The sequence below is a fragment of the Copadichromis virginalis genome, linkage group LG1, assembly GCF_057382275.1.
Source record: "Copadichromis virginalis isolate Kocher_CV1m ecotype Utaka linkage group LG1, C_Virginalis_male_GT1.1, whole genome shotgun sequence".
NCBI classification, from domain to species: Eukaryota; Metazoa; Chordata; class Actinopteri; order Cichliformes; family Cichlidae; genus Copadichromis; species Copadichromis virginalis.
Window position 1 is genome coordinate 17,991,628 of NC_140618.1, and position 17,217 is coordinate 18,008,844.

The window sequence follows — 17,217 nt, forward strand, 5'->3', positions numbered from 1 at the left end:
TAAGCCCGAACAGGAGAGTGGAAAGGTGGCAATGCAGCCTTACAGGCAGCGTTGAGGGACGGAATGATCCTTTTCATACAATGCTGCTGCTGGGGCTCTCTGCCAAACACGGAATGCACTGTCAACACAGAAACATGGCTGCCTCTTCAACGGGCAAGGCGAGTAACAGTGATAACGCTAATGCCGGCAGTCTAAACTGTAACGAAGAACCTCTGCCGCAGTCTCGGGAAATGATAAAACCCACCATCGTGGAGCTGACCAAAGAAGTGAGGACGAACATCCTATGCACCGTGGAAGGATGTGGCAAGATTCTCCCCAACACACCTGCGTTGAACATGCATCTGGTTAAGTCGCACAGAATAAAGGTAACTAATTTCTAAATCAGGTTATTCCGATGTGAACTCAACTGCGATGCTAACTTGGCTAATTCGGTTGAGAGAAAACTATCATTAAAAAAAAAAAACGCAAGTCATCCATAACTTCGAATTAGCTAGCACGTATGGTCGTAGTAATGTGTTGCCAATAACGCTGGGACAACATAGTCGAGCTTTGGTAAAAGTTAACTAAGTTTCTTCTTGACTGTTATTTAATTGATGACTGTTTACTATTAGCGAGTTAGCTATACTGCACCTAGCCGCTTATGTTATCAATTATTGCATTTGTCAAGAGAAATTCGGTGCTTATTGCATTAATAATATACAGATATACCCCTTTAATATTAAATATTAGTTTTTAGCGAGTTGTTAATCTAGGGCAGGGAATTTGGGAGTATCTAAATTGGCTGTGTGTGTGCAAAGCTAGAAATCTATTTGTCGTTGTATGGTTACGGTCTCTCAGGAATACGACCGCACAAACAACGTGCTGTCTATCACGAACACAATACTTAGACCTTGGTCTAAATGTTTAAACCGCCTCAGCTGTACTAACTCCTAGTTCCTCTGTCCTCACTGGACTGGGCACTTCGTGGGACGCAATAATTCACTGTCTCCCAATGAATGAAGTTCTTTGCTGGGAAAGACTGCCTTTGTCCTGCAATAGACTAAGCTCTTTGTTTAAAATAGGTGAATGTTAGAATTTGAATTAGCTCCTAGAAGTAATCCATGCTGGCCCAGCAAGGAGAGCGTTTAAAGGCCTAAAGAAACCACAAGTTTTACTATTTAAATCTGAGTTGCAGTCAGGAGTAGTTTAAAGTTTAAAGTTAAGCAATCAGTTTCTAAATGTAATTCAGTTTTTACACCAAAACCTTAAAAGCTGCCGTAAAGCTGGGTGAACTGTGTTTGGTCCATGTTCGTTGCAGTCCATGAATAAAGAGTTATATTGGTCACTGTGTTGGGTTTTCATGGTGCATTCACACTTTCCTCAGAGAGTGCCTGTAAGAGGCACAAAGGAAAGAAAAGAAAGCGAGCAACAAGAAGGCAGCACAGCTTGCCTGTGTTACTTTTAATCCACAGCTATGTGAAACTTCTGTCAGCAGCCGTAATGATATTATGGTTGACATAATGATAAAGTGCATAAAATGCCACAGTTGCTCACTCAGTGCTTCTGCATAGTTGATGGAGCTAGAGTTGGGCTATATCTGTTTATATTTAACAGCACCATAACGTCACTGCATCGCTCCACAGCTGTTTCATCACTGTTTATATTGTTTCCCTATGAAGACTTAAAAATAAAAAAAATTATATATATGTCAATGGAAAATTGTATTTAGTAGTCAGTATAATCTTTTAGTGATATAAGTTTGCTTATGGTAGGATGCTGTTTGTAGTTATTTGTATTAGGAAATGTTTAACCATGTATACTTAGAGGCATATAATCAATTGTGTAGTGACAAGATGTGTGATCTCTAGCAGGCTGCAGGCTTGGTTCACCCCCCACATCCTGGGAGCGTGGGAGAGGTCGCACCTTGTTTTATTGTTTTAACGTAGCTATGTCTGTTTCAGTCTAAGTGCTTTAACTGCTGGACTTCCTCACCGTGCCATCTAGGGTGGGGGAGACTACCCTCTTTATGACCAAGGATGTACCTTTTGTATTTGTATGTTATATGACCCTTTTGATCAGCAGTGACACACACACGCACACGCTCAAGAGTATAAATAAAGACCAGGGCAGTTCTCTCGCTGGAGTCTCTTAGAGTGGAGGCTGCCCTTGCTAGCAAGAACTTCTGTGTGTTTCTCTTCTCTGAGTCTTTACTGAAGAAGTGTTTTTGAACATTTTCCCTAACTATATATATATATATATATATGACTGTGTGCAGTCAGGTCAGTCCATTAAACTCATGAGACTATTCCCATTCTAATCCAGAATTAGCTTGCCTTTCAAACCATATCACTTCCCTTAGCAGAAAGAACAGTTTAGAGACTATTACTTTGATTTACCACTGTATTGGCTAGTCTGTTGGAGAGAAGATTTGACTTTATAATTGATATAAGCTAGCCATAGGACAGACAGTAAATCTGCTTGTTTTCTCTTCTGAGCTACAGCCAATCACAGAGTCGTGACATGACTCAGGCTTACGACCATATGATGCCATTTCAGAGAAGCACAAAATTTGGATTTGCTGTCTACAAAATTTGGCTTTTTAGTTATATTCTTATCACGAAGCAGACAGTGTTTGTTAGCTTTATCTTTTCCACAGCACAAGCACATGAATCTCTTCAATACTATAAATCAGAGACAATTGTATGTACAACAGTCATCCCATGGTGCTTATAGTAAGGTAAAGACCCGACAATATTGGGGGGAAATCAACCTTTATATCATTAGCAATTATATTGTAATTTGAGTTTCTTAAATATAAACACAGCATGGGAATGTGTGTTTAAGTCTTACATTCACATATTTCTGATCCAAGTATCTGTAATGCATATATCTGTATTTTGTCCTCTGTTAATACTTTGTTGTCATTATCACCCCCAGGATGGTATTGTCAATCCCACGGTCAGAAAGGACATGAAGGGCTCTCAGAAGCTTTACTGCTGTCCTATTGAGGGTTGTCCCAGAGGCCCTAACAGACCTTTCTCCCAGTTCTCCCTGGTTAAGCAAGTAAGCATTTCCTCTGTGAAATGTAATCAGTTATTGTTCTATTTTTAAGAACCACTTGTGCAACTTAAAAAATAACCTTGCATTTTTAATGTAAGCAGTGTTAAATAATTTACTGCATGATTAAGTTGTATACAGTGTCCTGTAGTCTGAACTGAAAGCCTCTGATACAATAGGTTGAGGAAAAAAGAACTGCCTAATGTGAAACACATGTATCAATATGAAATACCATCTTAGCATTTCTACTCTGATTCTTGTAGCACCGCAAAACACAGGGAAAAGCTGCCTTTCTTTCCTAGTTTTGCCTAAATTATACTGTGACCTTTAACTGGGTGAATCACTAGAAAGAAGTAAATGGACATGTGCTTTCCTTTTCAAATTCCATTTGGACATTTTTATTTTAAAGCTATTTTCTGCTTTTGATTCATTTCATTTCAGCACTTCATGAAGATGCATGCAGAAAAGAAACATAAGTGCTCCAAGTGCAACAATGGCTACAGTACAGAGTGGGACTTAAAGAGGCACATAGAAGACTGTGGAAAGACCTACCACTGTACATGTGGCTGCCCCTATGCTAGCAGGGCTGCTCTACTCTCACATATCTACAGGACGGGTCATGAAATTCCAACAGAGCACAGGCATGTACAGGGATAACCCCAACACTTTCATTCATATACTGTATTTTGTTCTCTCCATGCATTTATGATTGTTATCATTTTATCTAATTTATTTATTATTTTGCAGAATTCCCCCAGTAAAAAAGAGAAAGATGGAAAAATTGTTAAGTGGTTCTGAAAAGGTTAAGATCAATGATTCAACCTTCCAGATCATCCCTGCTGCCACAGAGCAGACAGACACTTCTCTCCCTCCTGATACAACCATTACTATCCCAGACTCCCGGAGGAGCCTGCAAAAGTTGCTTTTACCAAAACCCAAGATGGCTTTGGTTAGTGTTCCTGTGATGCAGGTGGCTCATTTGCCTGTACTCCTTCCATCTACAGAAAGTGGGGCTCTGAGGTCTGTAGTGCTTGCTGTAGATAGCCAAGGTTCTGTTAGTGCCCTTCAGCTCCTTCCACAAGCCACAGGAGCAGTGGTACCCCAACTTGATGCTAAAAGTTTGGGTTTCAAGGATAGCATGCCTACTTCCCGCTCTAGCCAGGGGCCTATTAGCACAGGAGTGCAAGTCAATCTGGATCCAGTAGGTGCAGAGGATCCAACCATCAGCATGGCAGCACAGCGAGGAAGGAGCACTTCCACCAACATTCAGACAGACAAATCGTACTTGTCAAAAATGCCCACAGGAGTAGGGGTTGGGGAGGGACTAGGCTTGTGCTCTGTGGGCGAGTCCTCTGTGTCTTCTTGCTCCCAAACAGACATCAGTGTCAGTGCCCAAGTCCTTTTGCCAGTCAGTGTTGAAACCCAAACATTCTTCTCCCGAGCCAAACCCACATCGTCTATTGGAGCTCAAACAGACAGCCAGTGCCTGAGCCAAATTCCCTGCGCATCCTCTTCTGTGCTTCCGTACAAAACCAGGCAGACACAGACATACTTTGCCATGCCACAATCGGAGGAGAAGGCTCAGAACCAGGCTGTCATGTGCTCAGACCTATTTGGCAATGACTCCCTCAGTGTGTCAACCCAAACAACTTTGGACATAGATGACACCCTTTGTGCTGCAGGAAGCACTATATATGAGGACTCAAAATCAGAAGGTGGTATGTGTTTTGGGGTGCAGACGCATGAGCTGAGTGCAAACAACATGGCAGACAACCAGACCCAAACAATGACCTTGTTAAATGACCTGGAAAATATCCTGTCTGACAGTATGTCAGGCCATCAGGTGCTCACAGAGGCTTCTGCAGGCTGTGGGTCAAGTCTCAGCTCTGTTCAAGAGCAACATAACGGCATCGACTTTGATTTTGAAGAATTCCTCAATGCTGTGCACATCCAGACACAGACCGAGGAGAGTGAGCTGGGAGGACTGGGTGGTGACACGCCAATGGAGTCTCTAGACATTCAGACACAGACAGACTTCCTACTGATGGATGATCTGGACCAAAGTGAGGGACCAAGCCGAACCCAAGCCAGCGACTTGGAGCTATTTGATACTCAAACTCAGACTGACCTCAATTTTCTGCTGAATGCCGGAAGCCACATGCCCCTGAGCAGCATCTTGCGACATTCAAGCTTTTCTATGAGCACAGAGTCATCAGACACAGAAACACAAACAGATCTCCCTTCATTTGCCACGAGTTTCTCTGCTCAGACTCCTGTCACTCAAGGAGAGAATGCAAGACTGCTGAACAGCACAGAGACACAGACTGTGACCAGCCAAGCAGAAGGCCTAGGAAACCTGTTCCTGACCAGCAACGAAACCCAAACTGTCATGGATGACTTCCTGTCAGCGGACTTGGCGTGGAACATGGAGTCCCATTTCAGCTCTGTGGAAACCCAGACATGTGAAGAACTTTGTGCTCTGTTTCAGCATTCTGAGAAACCCAACAGCTGAAGCTTCCCATGCCTTTGCAATAAAGGTTTCTGATATCTGCCTCTTCCTATAAGAGGAAATGGTTTATGCTGTCCTCTGGCAAATCAAACCATAGTCTTAGCAGCAAGAAGTCTGCAGATATGTTCTCAACCATTCCACTGGGGGCATAATGTCCAGAGCCCTTCCTGGTGTCTATCCTGACAGCATTGCTGCACTTTATTAGCTCAGTGGGCATGACCCATGAGCTCCCGTGACAGTTTACATATTTATTTGCACATAAGGTAACATTGTACGTGTCTTGTCTAAAATGCAAGCTTACTTGTATATTTCAGTGCGTAGCCACTGTGACTGGTCACTGTTTGGTCTTAAGAAGTTGTAAAAACATTTAACATTACATAAAGTTTATCTCTGCACTTAAAAGGGATGACATACATACCTATATATGGCTGTCATGAAAGGCTTGTAAAATTGCTACCTTGTATGACAGCTTTCAAATATAGATGTACTGCTGTAAAACAATCTCATCTCAGCTGTACAGTATACAATATTGTACGTTTAGTTTACATACGTATGCAATGCGCATGAAGCCTTTAAGCAGCACAACATAAAATATTGATTCTGCACATGTGCATCTGAATGCTGCATCTTCAATGTTACCTTGTCAGTGGCAACAAGACTGTAAACTCTGACATTGCAGGCAGCTGAAAACATGACAAGTGAGATTTTTTTTTTTTCAAAGTAAAGGCTTTGCATTGCTCAAAGCAGAAGATGTGTTGTTGAAATATAACCTGGCACAAAGTAAAAAACAATGTTTGTCCCGTGTTGCGCACCTTGCATTAAAATGTGGTTGTGAAGTCTGATGTTTTGTAAACACTTTTTGTGTCAAGGCCTCTAGTTAAGACTTAAGTCAGTAAGCAGGCTAGGCTGTCATCGTCTTTAACTTATTCATTAGCTGGATGTAAGTGTATACATTAGCAGTACACTGCTGAAGTGATCCAGTAATGTTACCGTACACAAAAACAGTGGATTAGAGCTAGGATTAGCACAGATTAACACAGTGTTTTGTTTTGTTCTTTTAACTTAAAGGACTTACACTTTAGACCCAATTTCCCACACTAATTTTTTTCAAATCACTAAATGTAACTTTTTTTCCACCCCCACTTTTCTTTTTTGTTATATTGTGACCTCAGTTACCTCATAGGCACCACATAGACTGTTCTACATGAGACCACAGAGCTATAGGCCTTGTTTATTTTCCATTTTTGTTGTGTTGGTGCCTTAACCCAAGTATTAACTTGAGTTCTGTTACAGATAATTTGCTGCTTCAAAGTCATGTTTATACTAGAATACCATGATGAATAAACAATGAAAAATATCTGAATCCTTTCAGTCTTTGTTTTGCATGTTTTATCTGTTTAGTTTTGATGTTTTTATTGTGATTGCATGCAATGTGAGAATGCCTCTGCTCCATGTTTATGGAAAGATTTATGCTGTGTCACATGAAAATATTCCTTTGCAGCATTTGATTGAAAATAATTACTTTGATTCCATTACATCTTAAATGAATAGTGTTTAATGTCATTACACTTTATGGATGTTTATTAAAACTGAAGAATGTACACAATAATGACTCTGTGCCCAGACATATTATGCTTTTTTTTTTTTTTTTCTCCCACTATTCCCAGTTGGTTTATGGATTATTTCTCTATTTTAGGAAGGTTCACGCCTATAAAGTCTGAGCATGTTTTGTTTTAAAGCAGTAATTCCAACTTTTAATTCCTAAATTCTAATACAATAGAGCTGTTTCCTTGCAGGTTTAGTGGAATGGGGGAAAATGCCTATATTTGAATGGGTAGAAGCTATGTCACTTTCTGGTGTCTGTTACAGTGCTTTACTTTCTCTTTGTAGGGAGTGCATGCAGATATTTTTCCAGCACAAAATATTTGTTTTTGCAGAATTTATTTGATTTTTCTGTTGCCTAAATGTGTCGACTTAATGGCTGCCTTTAATTATTGTTCAAGATACATTATAGATGTTGTTAATAAACTGCTGGCAAGTGTTGATTGTGTTCATTTTTATTTTTTTCCCAAAACAAAAATAGGAAAGTAGTTGCTGAAAGATGGACAAACATGATCAATATTTGTTTTTTTTTTTGTTTTTTTTTAAAAAGGTTATAAGTGGGTCATATATGTTTTATTCATGTGATCTTGAGTTCAGTATTACAATTGCACACATTATGTCATCATCTCTTAAGATTTGGTTGTGCGAAACAAATTTTGCACCATTAGTTTTTTCTAAAACAAAAAACCTTTATAATATTGTACCTTTTTTCTTCTTCTGATGCAGTTACAACCTGCCCAGTATAAACCTACTAAATCCAGGCCTGTGCATTTATTTTACATCTGTGTAGGTAGGGAAAAGAATTAGAGCAATACAGATAAATGTAATAAGGTAACAAAATTGCCACAGCTTAAACAGTATTATAACAACTGACTGAAAACAGGTCATGAGTCATGTTGACCCTGGAAACCAACATGACCCTTGGCATTTTCAGAAAGAACCTTGGCTCCACCCATAATCCATAACCATTACCAATCCCTTGTTTACTAATATAAAAGTTAAACTGTATTAAGCAGATGCAGTAGTTTGGCCACAGTTTATATTATGAGAAACAAGCTGCGGTGCAATGTTAAAGTTCTGACCAAGTTGTAGTCTGCTTAAATTCAAAAATATTAGCGACCACCAGTGCCACTATTATGCCAGGCCGAATTTCTTCTTCCAGCTAACTGTATTTTAATGGTATGTGATGAGTGAGGCTGACAGACAGGATGCCCTTTATAATGAAAGATGTTGCCTTTACTGCATACTTAAATATTCAAGTGACAGATTTTTATTTCACATGCCTCGTTCAGCTTAAAAGTGAAGTGAGGCAGAGAAGAGGCAGCTCGGGTGCATTTGTGAGAGACTTTAGTCCTCAGTGCATTGAGTCAGGTTTGGAAGACATTGTATTTAATACCTCTTGGTATCAAAACATTGTGTGGGTTTTGCCAAAATGACTGGTACTTGGAGGTCAGCACTGCAGAGAAAGTGGAAATATCTGAATTACTAGCAGTGTCCACTCTAGTTCCCCTTGTTCCACGCTGCTTGTCTAAAAGGAAACCGTTTTTCTCTGAGGTTTGTTTCTCTGGAGTCTTCTTGTCTCTACAGAGATGACCACTGGCCTTGGCAATCAGGTGAGGTGGGTTAATAGGTGGTAGAAATGTGAAGTTTTTAATGGGAACCACTCTGTTATTGGGACGATGACTATGTTTCCAAGGCTTAGCAGGCTTGTTCTCTGGCACAGAATATTTTGAAGACAGATGGTGAAGCTGAGAAAGTGTCTCTTTATCCATCCCTCTCTCGTATATCTTTTCTTCCAGTAAGAGATGTGTCGGATTTCTCTGCATGGCTTTAAGGAAAGGACATTCTGCAGCATCTGTCTGTTGAGCTGCCATAGCAGTTTGACTCCAAGATCCTGTGTGCTGATTTACTGACACAAACTTCTTAAAATTATCCAGGCCTGCATGAGACTCACAGTGCTGCTCTGTAATGCTGGCTGAGCTGTCTCCATTAGAAGGCACTGGGTCATCAGATGAAGGAGTTCCATTGTCAGCCTCCTTATGCTCTGGTTTCTTGTATGTGTTTGAAGTCAAAAGTATGCAGCTCAGGGGAACAACTCTGGCCCAACCACAAACCTGTTGCAAAACCAAGTTTTTTTTGTTAAGTTCGGATATGTTTAAAGCTAAAAATCACAAAGTAAAAATACTTATTGAACCAAGTAAGAAACATGCAAATAGAAGGAAAGCAGTAAAAGCACAGATGTGATTAATAATACGTGAATGAAGATTTAGTCCGATTCTGTCCATCATTATAAAATGTGACCATATTTTTTGCATTTTGCATATTTGTCATACTTAGATGCTTCAGATAATCAATACTAATATCAGAAAGGGTCATTAATTGTTAAGTGATGATTTTTTTTAAAGAAAAATAGGTATCCAAATCACCCTCACTCTATGTGAAAAAGTAATTGACTCCTAAACCTATTAACTGACTGTGCCACCCTTGGCATCAGGAAATGAGTCTTTCACATCGCTGTGAAGGAATTTTGATCCAGTCGTATTTACAGAATTGTTTTAATTCAGCCACACTGAAACGTTTTCAGGGATCAATGGTCATGTCAACATATCCCAATCTCATTTAAGACTCACTAGGCCACTATGAAACCTTCATTTTGTTTTTGTTTTTTTAAAACATTCTGAGGGGGACTTGCTGGTGTGTTTCAGCTCGTCGTACCCAGATCGTCACATTACCACCACCATGTTTAACTGCTAATATGATGTTCTTTTTATAAAACTCTGTGTTAGATTTACATCAGATGTAATGGAATGCGAACTTTCCACTCTACAAAATATTTTCCCAAAACTTCTGGGAATCATTGACATGTTTTCTGGCAAATTTGAGGAGAGCCTTTATATTCTTTTTGTTCAGGAGTGATTTTCTACTTGGACCTCTCTCATGGATGTCTTTTTCCCCCCACTCTCTTTGTTGTTGTTGAATCATGAACTCTGATCTTAACCTTGGCAAGTGAGGCCTGCAGTTCTTTAGATGTTGTTCTGAGTTCTTTTATGACCTTCTACATGAGTCATCGACGGGCTGTGGAAGTAAATTTGGTAGTCCGTCACTAGTGGGAAGATTCAGTACTGTTCCAAGTTTTCTCCATTTATGGAAACTGGCTCTCACTGTCTTTCACTGCACTCCCAAAGCCTTAGAAATGATTTTGCAACTCTTTCCAGACTGGCTTTGATAGATTTCATAGATAGATGACTTTGATAGATTGGAGCAGATAGAAATGGATAGCCCTTTTCCCTTAATGAATTAATAATTGTTTAAAAATTGCATTTTCTATTTACTAGGGTTATCATTGACTAATATTACAATTTGATTATCTGAAACACATAAGTGTAAAAAAACACACAAAAAAATAAGAATTAGGGAAGGCGCCTAAATACTTGTTCAATTTATCACTGAGTCCAAACTGTGACATAGAAGACACTTACTTAAAAACAAAATTGCAACTACATATAGGTAACAAATTAAGAGAGGTACAGTAACAGGATATTGGATCACTTACAGCATCCTCCCAACCAGAGTAACAATGGAACTCATTTAGCTCCTTCTCATTCAAGAAGTTCTCCTCGCTGGTATCTAAAAGGCTTTCAACAAGTCTCCTTTCTGCTATTTCGTGCTCGCCAGCTGCGTTCTCCGGTGCTGACAGCTCCCCGTCTGCTCTGTCCACAGCTGTACGATCCCTTTCTTGCGAGGTCATGATGTAGTTAGGTCCTTTGACTCATGGTGAGATCTCGAAAGGGTCATAGAAAACAGAATTCCCTTAATTACTTAAAAATGCATCTTGAGTAGCACTTTTAGTGTAAATATGATCAACTTAACAAACCTACCGCTGATTTTGCTTACCAAAATAAAGCAAACTGGATTATTAAACGAGGAAATTAAGAAATACATGAATAATATTTGTTGCTACTCACAAACAACTTCTGCTGTGTGCTATCTGTCGTGGTGGCGACTTTTTTATTTCCCGATTGAGAGTTTTGTAGGACAAAAGCGGAAGAAACGGTGAATGCCTTTAGAGACCAACTGCAACGCCGTCGTCATGGTGACACTTAAAAGCCCGTACCGTCAAGAGAAAGGGGGAGGGGTTCCTGCGCTCCTGCTGCATTCTACTACCGACACATTACTGTCCTATATCTGTATTAAGAATAAAAAAAATCAACACAATAGCTTCTTTTTTTTTACACGGGAACGCTTGATAATCTAGTTATGCACACAATATCTGGATGTACCAGACTGAAGACAAAAGCACATAACTGTTTTTGATGCACCTAAATTATTTATTTCATGCGGTTTGTTTTCAATGTCACAGCGTTCAAACGGGGAAGTAAACCAGCTGAAAACTTGTGAAGAAGGAAACCATTTTGGTCAGTTAAACGCGCATCTCTGCACGTAAATGTAGATGAGACGTCAACCTCTGCCCCGGGAAGAGATCAGCTGTGAGAGAACACGCATGAATTTCCCCACATTCAAGTGGAAACGAGGAGATATTTGATGTGAAGAGGAAGGAATTTGGTTTTTTTTTTGTTGTTGTTTTTTGAGCAAACAGCTCTCCATATTTATTTTATGATGGATTTTTGGTTTTTAGTTTTTTAAAGAAGCATCTGCAAGAGGAGAGTCGCGCTAATTGCGGAAAGCAACAACACTTTGGTTTATTGGTCCAAGGCTGCAGAGTGTCAGCTTCTGACGCAGGCAGAGCACCTATCCTCGAGTTGCACACTAACACCTGACGGCTCCTTGCATCGCCGGTTTTTCTCCATAACGACTACTCCGGCTCTGCAGTTCAGGGACTCCAACGTTTTATGGAAGCGGAGTCTGCGCACCCTGTCGCGGTCATGCTCCCCCCAAAGAACTGCATGCCGAGGAACTACAGCTGCATAGCTGGACTATTCGGGAGTCTTGCAGCGGCAAATCCGAGGCTTGAAGATGGGGAGGATTTTGACATGGTGAACGCCACTTGTGAGCCTATCGAGAGCGCAGTGGTGAATGAGAGGCCAAGGGGCAGGGAGATTTCCCTGAAGCCCCCACAGAGCCCTAATCTGCGTCGGAGGTGCACGTCTTTGCCTACACCTACAGAGAGAGCAAAGTTAGAGATCGCCCGCAGCAGAAGCCCAACCATTACGAAAAAAGTCCGCTTCGCGGACTCCCTGGGCCTGGAGCTCATTTCAGTGAAGCATTTCGACGACACAGATGTTCCCGAGGTGCCTGAGCGCATAATGGCAAAATTACCCAAGGGACCCCTTCACCTTCATCACTTGGAAACAAAATTCCCCCGGGCTCCTGCGCAGTCTGTGTTCATGGAATTGCAGTTCACCAACCCAGGCACATTACCCGGCTTCGAGCAGAAAGTTAGGGAGGTAAATGTCCTGTTGGAGACCGTGGAGGCAGACGAATTCAGCCTCTCCGGCTTCGTGCGCGTGTTGAATCTGGCTTTCGAAAAGAGCGTCTCTTTGCGCTATTCCCTAAACAACTGGATAACCTTTATGGACAGTTTGGCGTCCTATGTTCCTAACTCGAGCGACGGTGACACCGACAAGTTCTGTTTCAAGATAGTTATGCCCACATACCCAGACAACGGAGGAACATTGCAATTTGCAATTAAGTACTGTGTCGGCGGGCAAGAGTTTTGGGACAATAATAACGGCAACAACTACAAAGTCCGTCGTCACCGGTTCAAGATGTCTCCACCTCGGGAATGGGAAAACGGATGGATTCATTTTATCTGAGCTTTGACGTATGCAGTGACACGCTTGCGCCATTTGAGCGCAATTTATCCCCGGGTACCTTATAAGCCTGTAAAACAAAAGATTCAAATTATTATTATTCCGTCATTGTCAGCTGTATACATTCCGTGACAGAGAAAATATTTTACCACGATATTTCAAACAGTGACCCTGTGGTGGCGACGCACCGGGGGTTGAAATGGCCTGCTGTTTAAGCCTGATAGGCTTCCTGGTGTGGGATGCTGTTCGATATGTTGCCTTGATGTCAGATGTCAGGGCTCTGTACAGCTTGGTGCCCTTTGGGAGGGCATGTTCTCGTTATGTAATATAAAAACACGCGCCACGGAGAACGTGCCGGGTAATGCCAATTTCAGGCATCACTACTCATTTCAAGATGCTGTAACTGTCAGTTTGCATGTGTGCAAACATCGACTCAAAAGCAAAAAGAAAGCATTTTAGCTGATGGTAGCATACGCCCCTGGTCATCACCTGCAGACTGGGGTAAACATGTCTTATCCCCCCCGCCCCCCCTAAAAGATGGAGATATAAGGTGGTTATTTAATTTAGATATTCAACTTATTATTTCCTACTATCACGCCATTTAAATGCCTTATTCTAAGCCATGATGTAGGGAGTTGTTGATTTGTGTTGTACAGTATTATCTTCATTGGGCTTGAATGGAGTTAAATGCATTAGATGTTTAACGTCATTAAATTTACAATGTAAAACAATCCAGGGACATCATACTTAACCATACAAAAATCTGCCTCTTAGCAATACATTTGTAGCCTATTCAACATAAATTATTTTACGTTTTGCATATTTAAATTATGAAGAATAAGCTGGTTTGACAAATCAAAGACAATGAAGTAATGTTAAATATCTCTCTCTCTCTCTCTGTATATATATATATATATATATATATATATATATATATATATATATATATATATATATATATATGGAATTTAAGAATTCTTTATAAATATAACTATAAAGAACAGGTTTTTCAGGACTCCTATTCTTTATTCTTTACAATAATTTCTTGTTTTATCTGAATGAAATCCTCCAGCATAGCTTTTATCACAAGGAAAATGTCTGAAGTAGCTGTTTGAAAGGTTAAGTTTACCTCTGATTACCTGTGGACCTTTTTTGTTTCTTCTCTTCTTCAGGTTGACTGCTAAAGAACAGATCTTATTTTCACAACAATTATTTTTTAACTAATATATTTAAAGAAAAGCGTCTTATTGTACATGTACAGCCTTGAAACAAAAATATCTAAGATTCTTGACAACACTGCTTAACTATATTTTTCACAGAGCAGGTCTGTCTATAGTCCAAGTAGCTATCACACAGGTGGCTGTGTTTAAATATCTTTAGCTGCTTTAAATGTACACGATAGTCATCTGTGCAAGAATAGTGCTGCTCCTCACACTTCTTATACTTTATGTGAACGGATTGACTGTCTTTCGTTCTCAAATTGCAAACTGTCTGCTCGCTTTCATCATACAGTACACCTTTATAAATGTTATTGTCATTTCTGGACAAACGTGTGTCTCACATCTAAGGTCTTTTTACTTAGATCAGAGGCGAGCAGCCTTCCAAACTCTCTCGCCTTCACTGTGGCTGACGAAGCTTGTCTGTTGTTCAAATCATTTTAGTTAAATGCCAATATCCACCGCGCTTTTAAAAATCTGTACAATAATATCAAAGCGAGCATGTGTAAAGTTTAGCCTTTAGCTGCTAGAGGAACAACAGACATGTTGCTTTTAATTCCAGTGCTCAGACTGTAATCTGAACATCACTTTGGCCTTTGTTTACATCATCATGGCCTCAGAGGGAAGTTCTCCGTTTAATGAGGCCATCGCACCTGGATGTTGACAGAGACTATTCCTATAACCACTTAGTTTTTGGAGCACTTCCACTGTGAATCCATCAGTATTGTTTGTCTCCAAAGATGACATAATTTATGTCAGGGCTACGGTGCTCTACTTGATCATATTAGATCAGTTTTGATGAGATGAGCGATGATAGTTCCAATCATGCAACTTAACTTTAGCACGTACAGAGCTGAATTTCTCTCATTGGTTTATTTAAATACATTGTGAATATCTAATGTCCTGTCATAGCAGAATTTAGTGTATTATGCTGTTACACCAGTGGGTATTTGCATATTGTCTGCTTTGGTCTGTGTAAACTTTGTTCCAGCATCCATGCAATGCAATACCAGAAAGCATTAATTATCCAGGCTGAGGTGACTGATGTGGGCTTAGAGAGATGCATCAATAGCCAACTGATCACTGCCAACATAGACTGTGATTTTTGAATTTAATGTTTGGCTCATATGTGGCGGTATTTGCTTACTAGATAGCAATAAAGTGTTGGGGTTGCTTGACACAAGAGACTGTGTGAATATAATTGTCTTGTCTGTTATCTATTACATTTGAACCTGTTGGTTTCGCGTCGCAAAAACTGTGAAAACTGTGGCAATCCCACAGCCCTGTTAATGCAACTGTCGAACTAGTTTTGCAATATAAAAATGTCATTTGTAGACGACAAATCTGGATGCTATTTTTATTCTGGCATCTCCAACACTGCTGTTGCTATTGGTGCATCTCTACTACAAAGAAGATGGGTCTGTGGTCTTAGATTTTCACCATAATCAATTCATAACTCACTGATATATAAGTATGTATGTAAATGTGTTAATGTTTCATATTGAATGTCTTCCTGCTATGTTGTGTGTACTTTGAATCATTTTAAAGGCAGACTTGATGAATTAGAATGGTACAGGCTTGTTGTCCTTTGGTGCTGTAAAGTTTTATCAAAATAATGTGTTTTAAAAAAAAAACCTGTTAAAGCAAACAATTTTTTCTCCAGGAACATTTGAGTAAATGCTATTGTTAGAATTAGGAATGTCACAAATTGATATTTTCTCCCGAAATGTTAAAGATCATCCCGAATATATGCATCAAAATGTAAAAGAAAAACAAAACGTGAAAATAAGGACTATATTGGACACTGTGTACACAAATATAGGTGTACTCTCATCTTACTAAACTATGAGTTCACTTAGAGATGTGTAAGAGAAGTTTAAGCTGGAGAGTGTAAGTGACTATAAAATATGTAAACTCTGACGGTGAAGAAGGAGGCGACATGAGATATTTTAGTGTTTGATAACTTTTAATATGAGCGACTTATGATTGTAGTTGACTAAGAGAGTGCAGTCTAATCCAGCAAGAGGAAGGAAATGTGATGTTGTAAAGCTTTTCTTGTCAATAGTTACCGAACAAAATGTTTGCCATCGTTTGTCGTATTTTTGCTTTTGCTCACCATCGAAAGCCTAACTCACCTCTGTCGATGACCATTTTACAACATTTCTTCCTTGATCTGCTGTCTTGTCAGTGATATTTTTGATTTCTGTGCAACCAGTTTTTGCTGTAACATCTACACCCCGAGGTATTTTCTGCAATGGAACGTAACCATGTGCGCATGTGTAGCTGAAACATACCTTCATTTCACGTTCGGGTTTTAATGTAACTCATTTTGTTTAAGGTTAATAAAGGCATTTTCGATGGAAACCAAGTGTTCTGCGAGTTCCTGTAGCTCACATCCACCCGGCATGATCTCTGATATCTGCGATTTAGAGTACTGTGCCGTCAGTGTTAGGGCAGCTGCAGAGGTGTGCATGTGTGCAATCCCAAAGTGTCCGTTTTGTCGGTCGACTGAACATCTAATTTTCAAGGAGTTGCTGTTGCTCCCCATTCATAAAGGAGCACACTGCAGCGGGCTGCAGCCATCGCCATTGCATACCAGGCTGAGGACATGTCCTCTGAATTGATTGCTGCTGACACCCTACCCTTATTCTGTTTACGACAGGGAGGGGGTTGCAGCTCGAAGCAGGAAAAGGTACAGCCAGACCTGAAGAAATGCTTTATAAACTGATAATAAAATCATCCCACCTTAATCCTGTTTCAATGTTATTTATTTTAAATAATCATACTACCATAGGACAGTAAAATCAGAGAGCTGGTGTATTTATTTTAGCACTAATACAAAAGGTCAAGAGGGCTAAGTTAAACCTTTGTGTGTGACTATGTATAGACATACTACACATGAGCTTTGTTTTGGGAGATTGGTGTCAGATTAAGAACAAGATCCTGCTTAATCTTTGTGTTAATCTCCTAGTGATGACTGATCTGCATTGGCCAACAGTCAAAGGAAGTTGAGCCAAACTTTGCTTACTTAAAGAAGTGCTGAAGGCTTCCTGACATTTTGGAAGTGTTCTGCTTATCAGAG

General features: G+C 40.0%; 3 protein-coding genes across 3 annotated transcripts; 2 read left to right on the forward strand and 1 right to left on the reverse strand.

Annotated features, from left to right (window-relative positions):
• Nucleotides 1–7,588, forward strand: atmin (ATM interactor). The gene is made up of 4 exons (XM_085452883.1): nucleotides 1–365; nucleotides 2,917–3,042; nucleotides 3,478–3,677; nucleotides 3,784–7,588. The coding sequence occupies exons 1-4, from the start codon at nucleotides 81–83 to the stop codon at nucleotides 5,546–5,548; spliced, it is 2,376 nt and encodes a 791-aa protein (XP_085309009.1). The 5' UTR covers nucleotides 1–80; the 3' UTR covers nucleotides 5,549–7,588.
• An 806-nt stretch (nucleotides 7,589–8,394) lies between these two features.
• On the reverse strand, nucleotides 8,395–11,255 carry lg1h16orf46 (linkage group 1 C16orf46 homolog). Its single transcript, XM_085452884.1, has 3 exons — nucleotides 11,113–11,255; nucleotides 10,701–10,928; nucleotides 8,395–9,261 (listed from the first exon to the last, which is right to left on the reverse strand). Exons 2-3 carry the CDS (start codon nucleotides 10,893–10,895, stop codon nucleotides 8,515–8,517), a joined length of 942 nt encoding a protein of 313 aa, XP_085309010.1. The 5' UTR covers nucleotides 10,896–10,928; nucleotides 11,113–11,255; the 3' UTR covers nucleotides 8,395–8,514.
• A 541-nt stretch (nucleotides 11,256–11,796) lies between these two features.
• Nucleotides 11,797–13,811, forward strand: LOC146718579 (protein phosphatase 1 regulatory subunit 3E). Its single transcript, XM_085441598.1, has one exon. It carries the CDS (start codon nucleotides 11,998–12,000, stop codon nucleotides 12,919–12,921), a length of 924 nt encoding a protein of 307 aa, XP_085297724.1. The 5' UTR covers nucleotides 11,797–11,997; the 3' UTR covers nucleotides 12,922–13,811.
• Nucleotides 13,812–17,217: the final 3,406 nt, after the last annotated feature.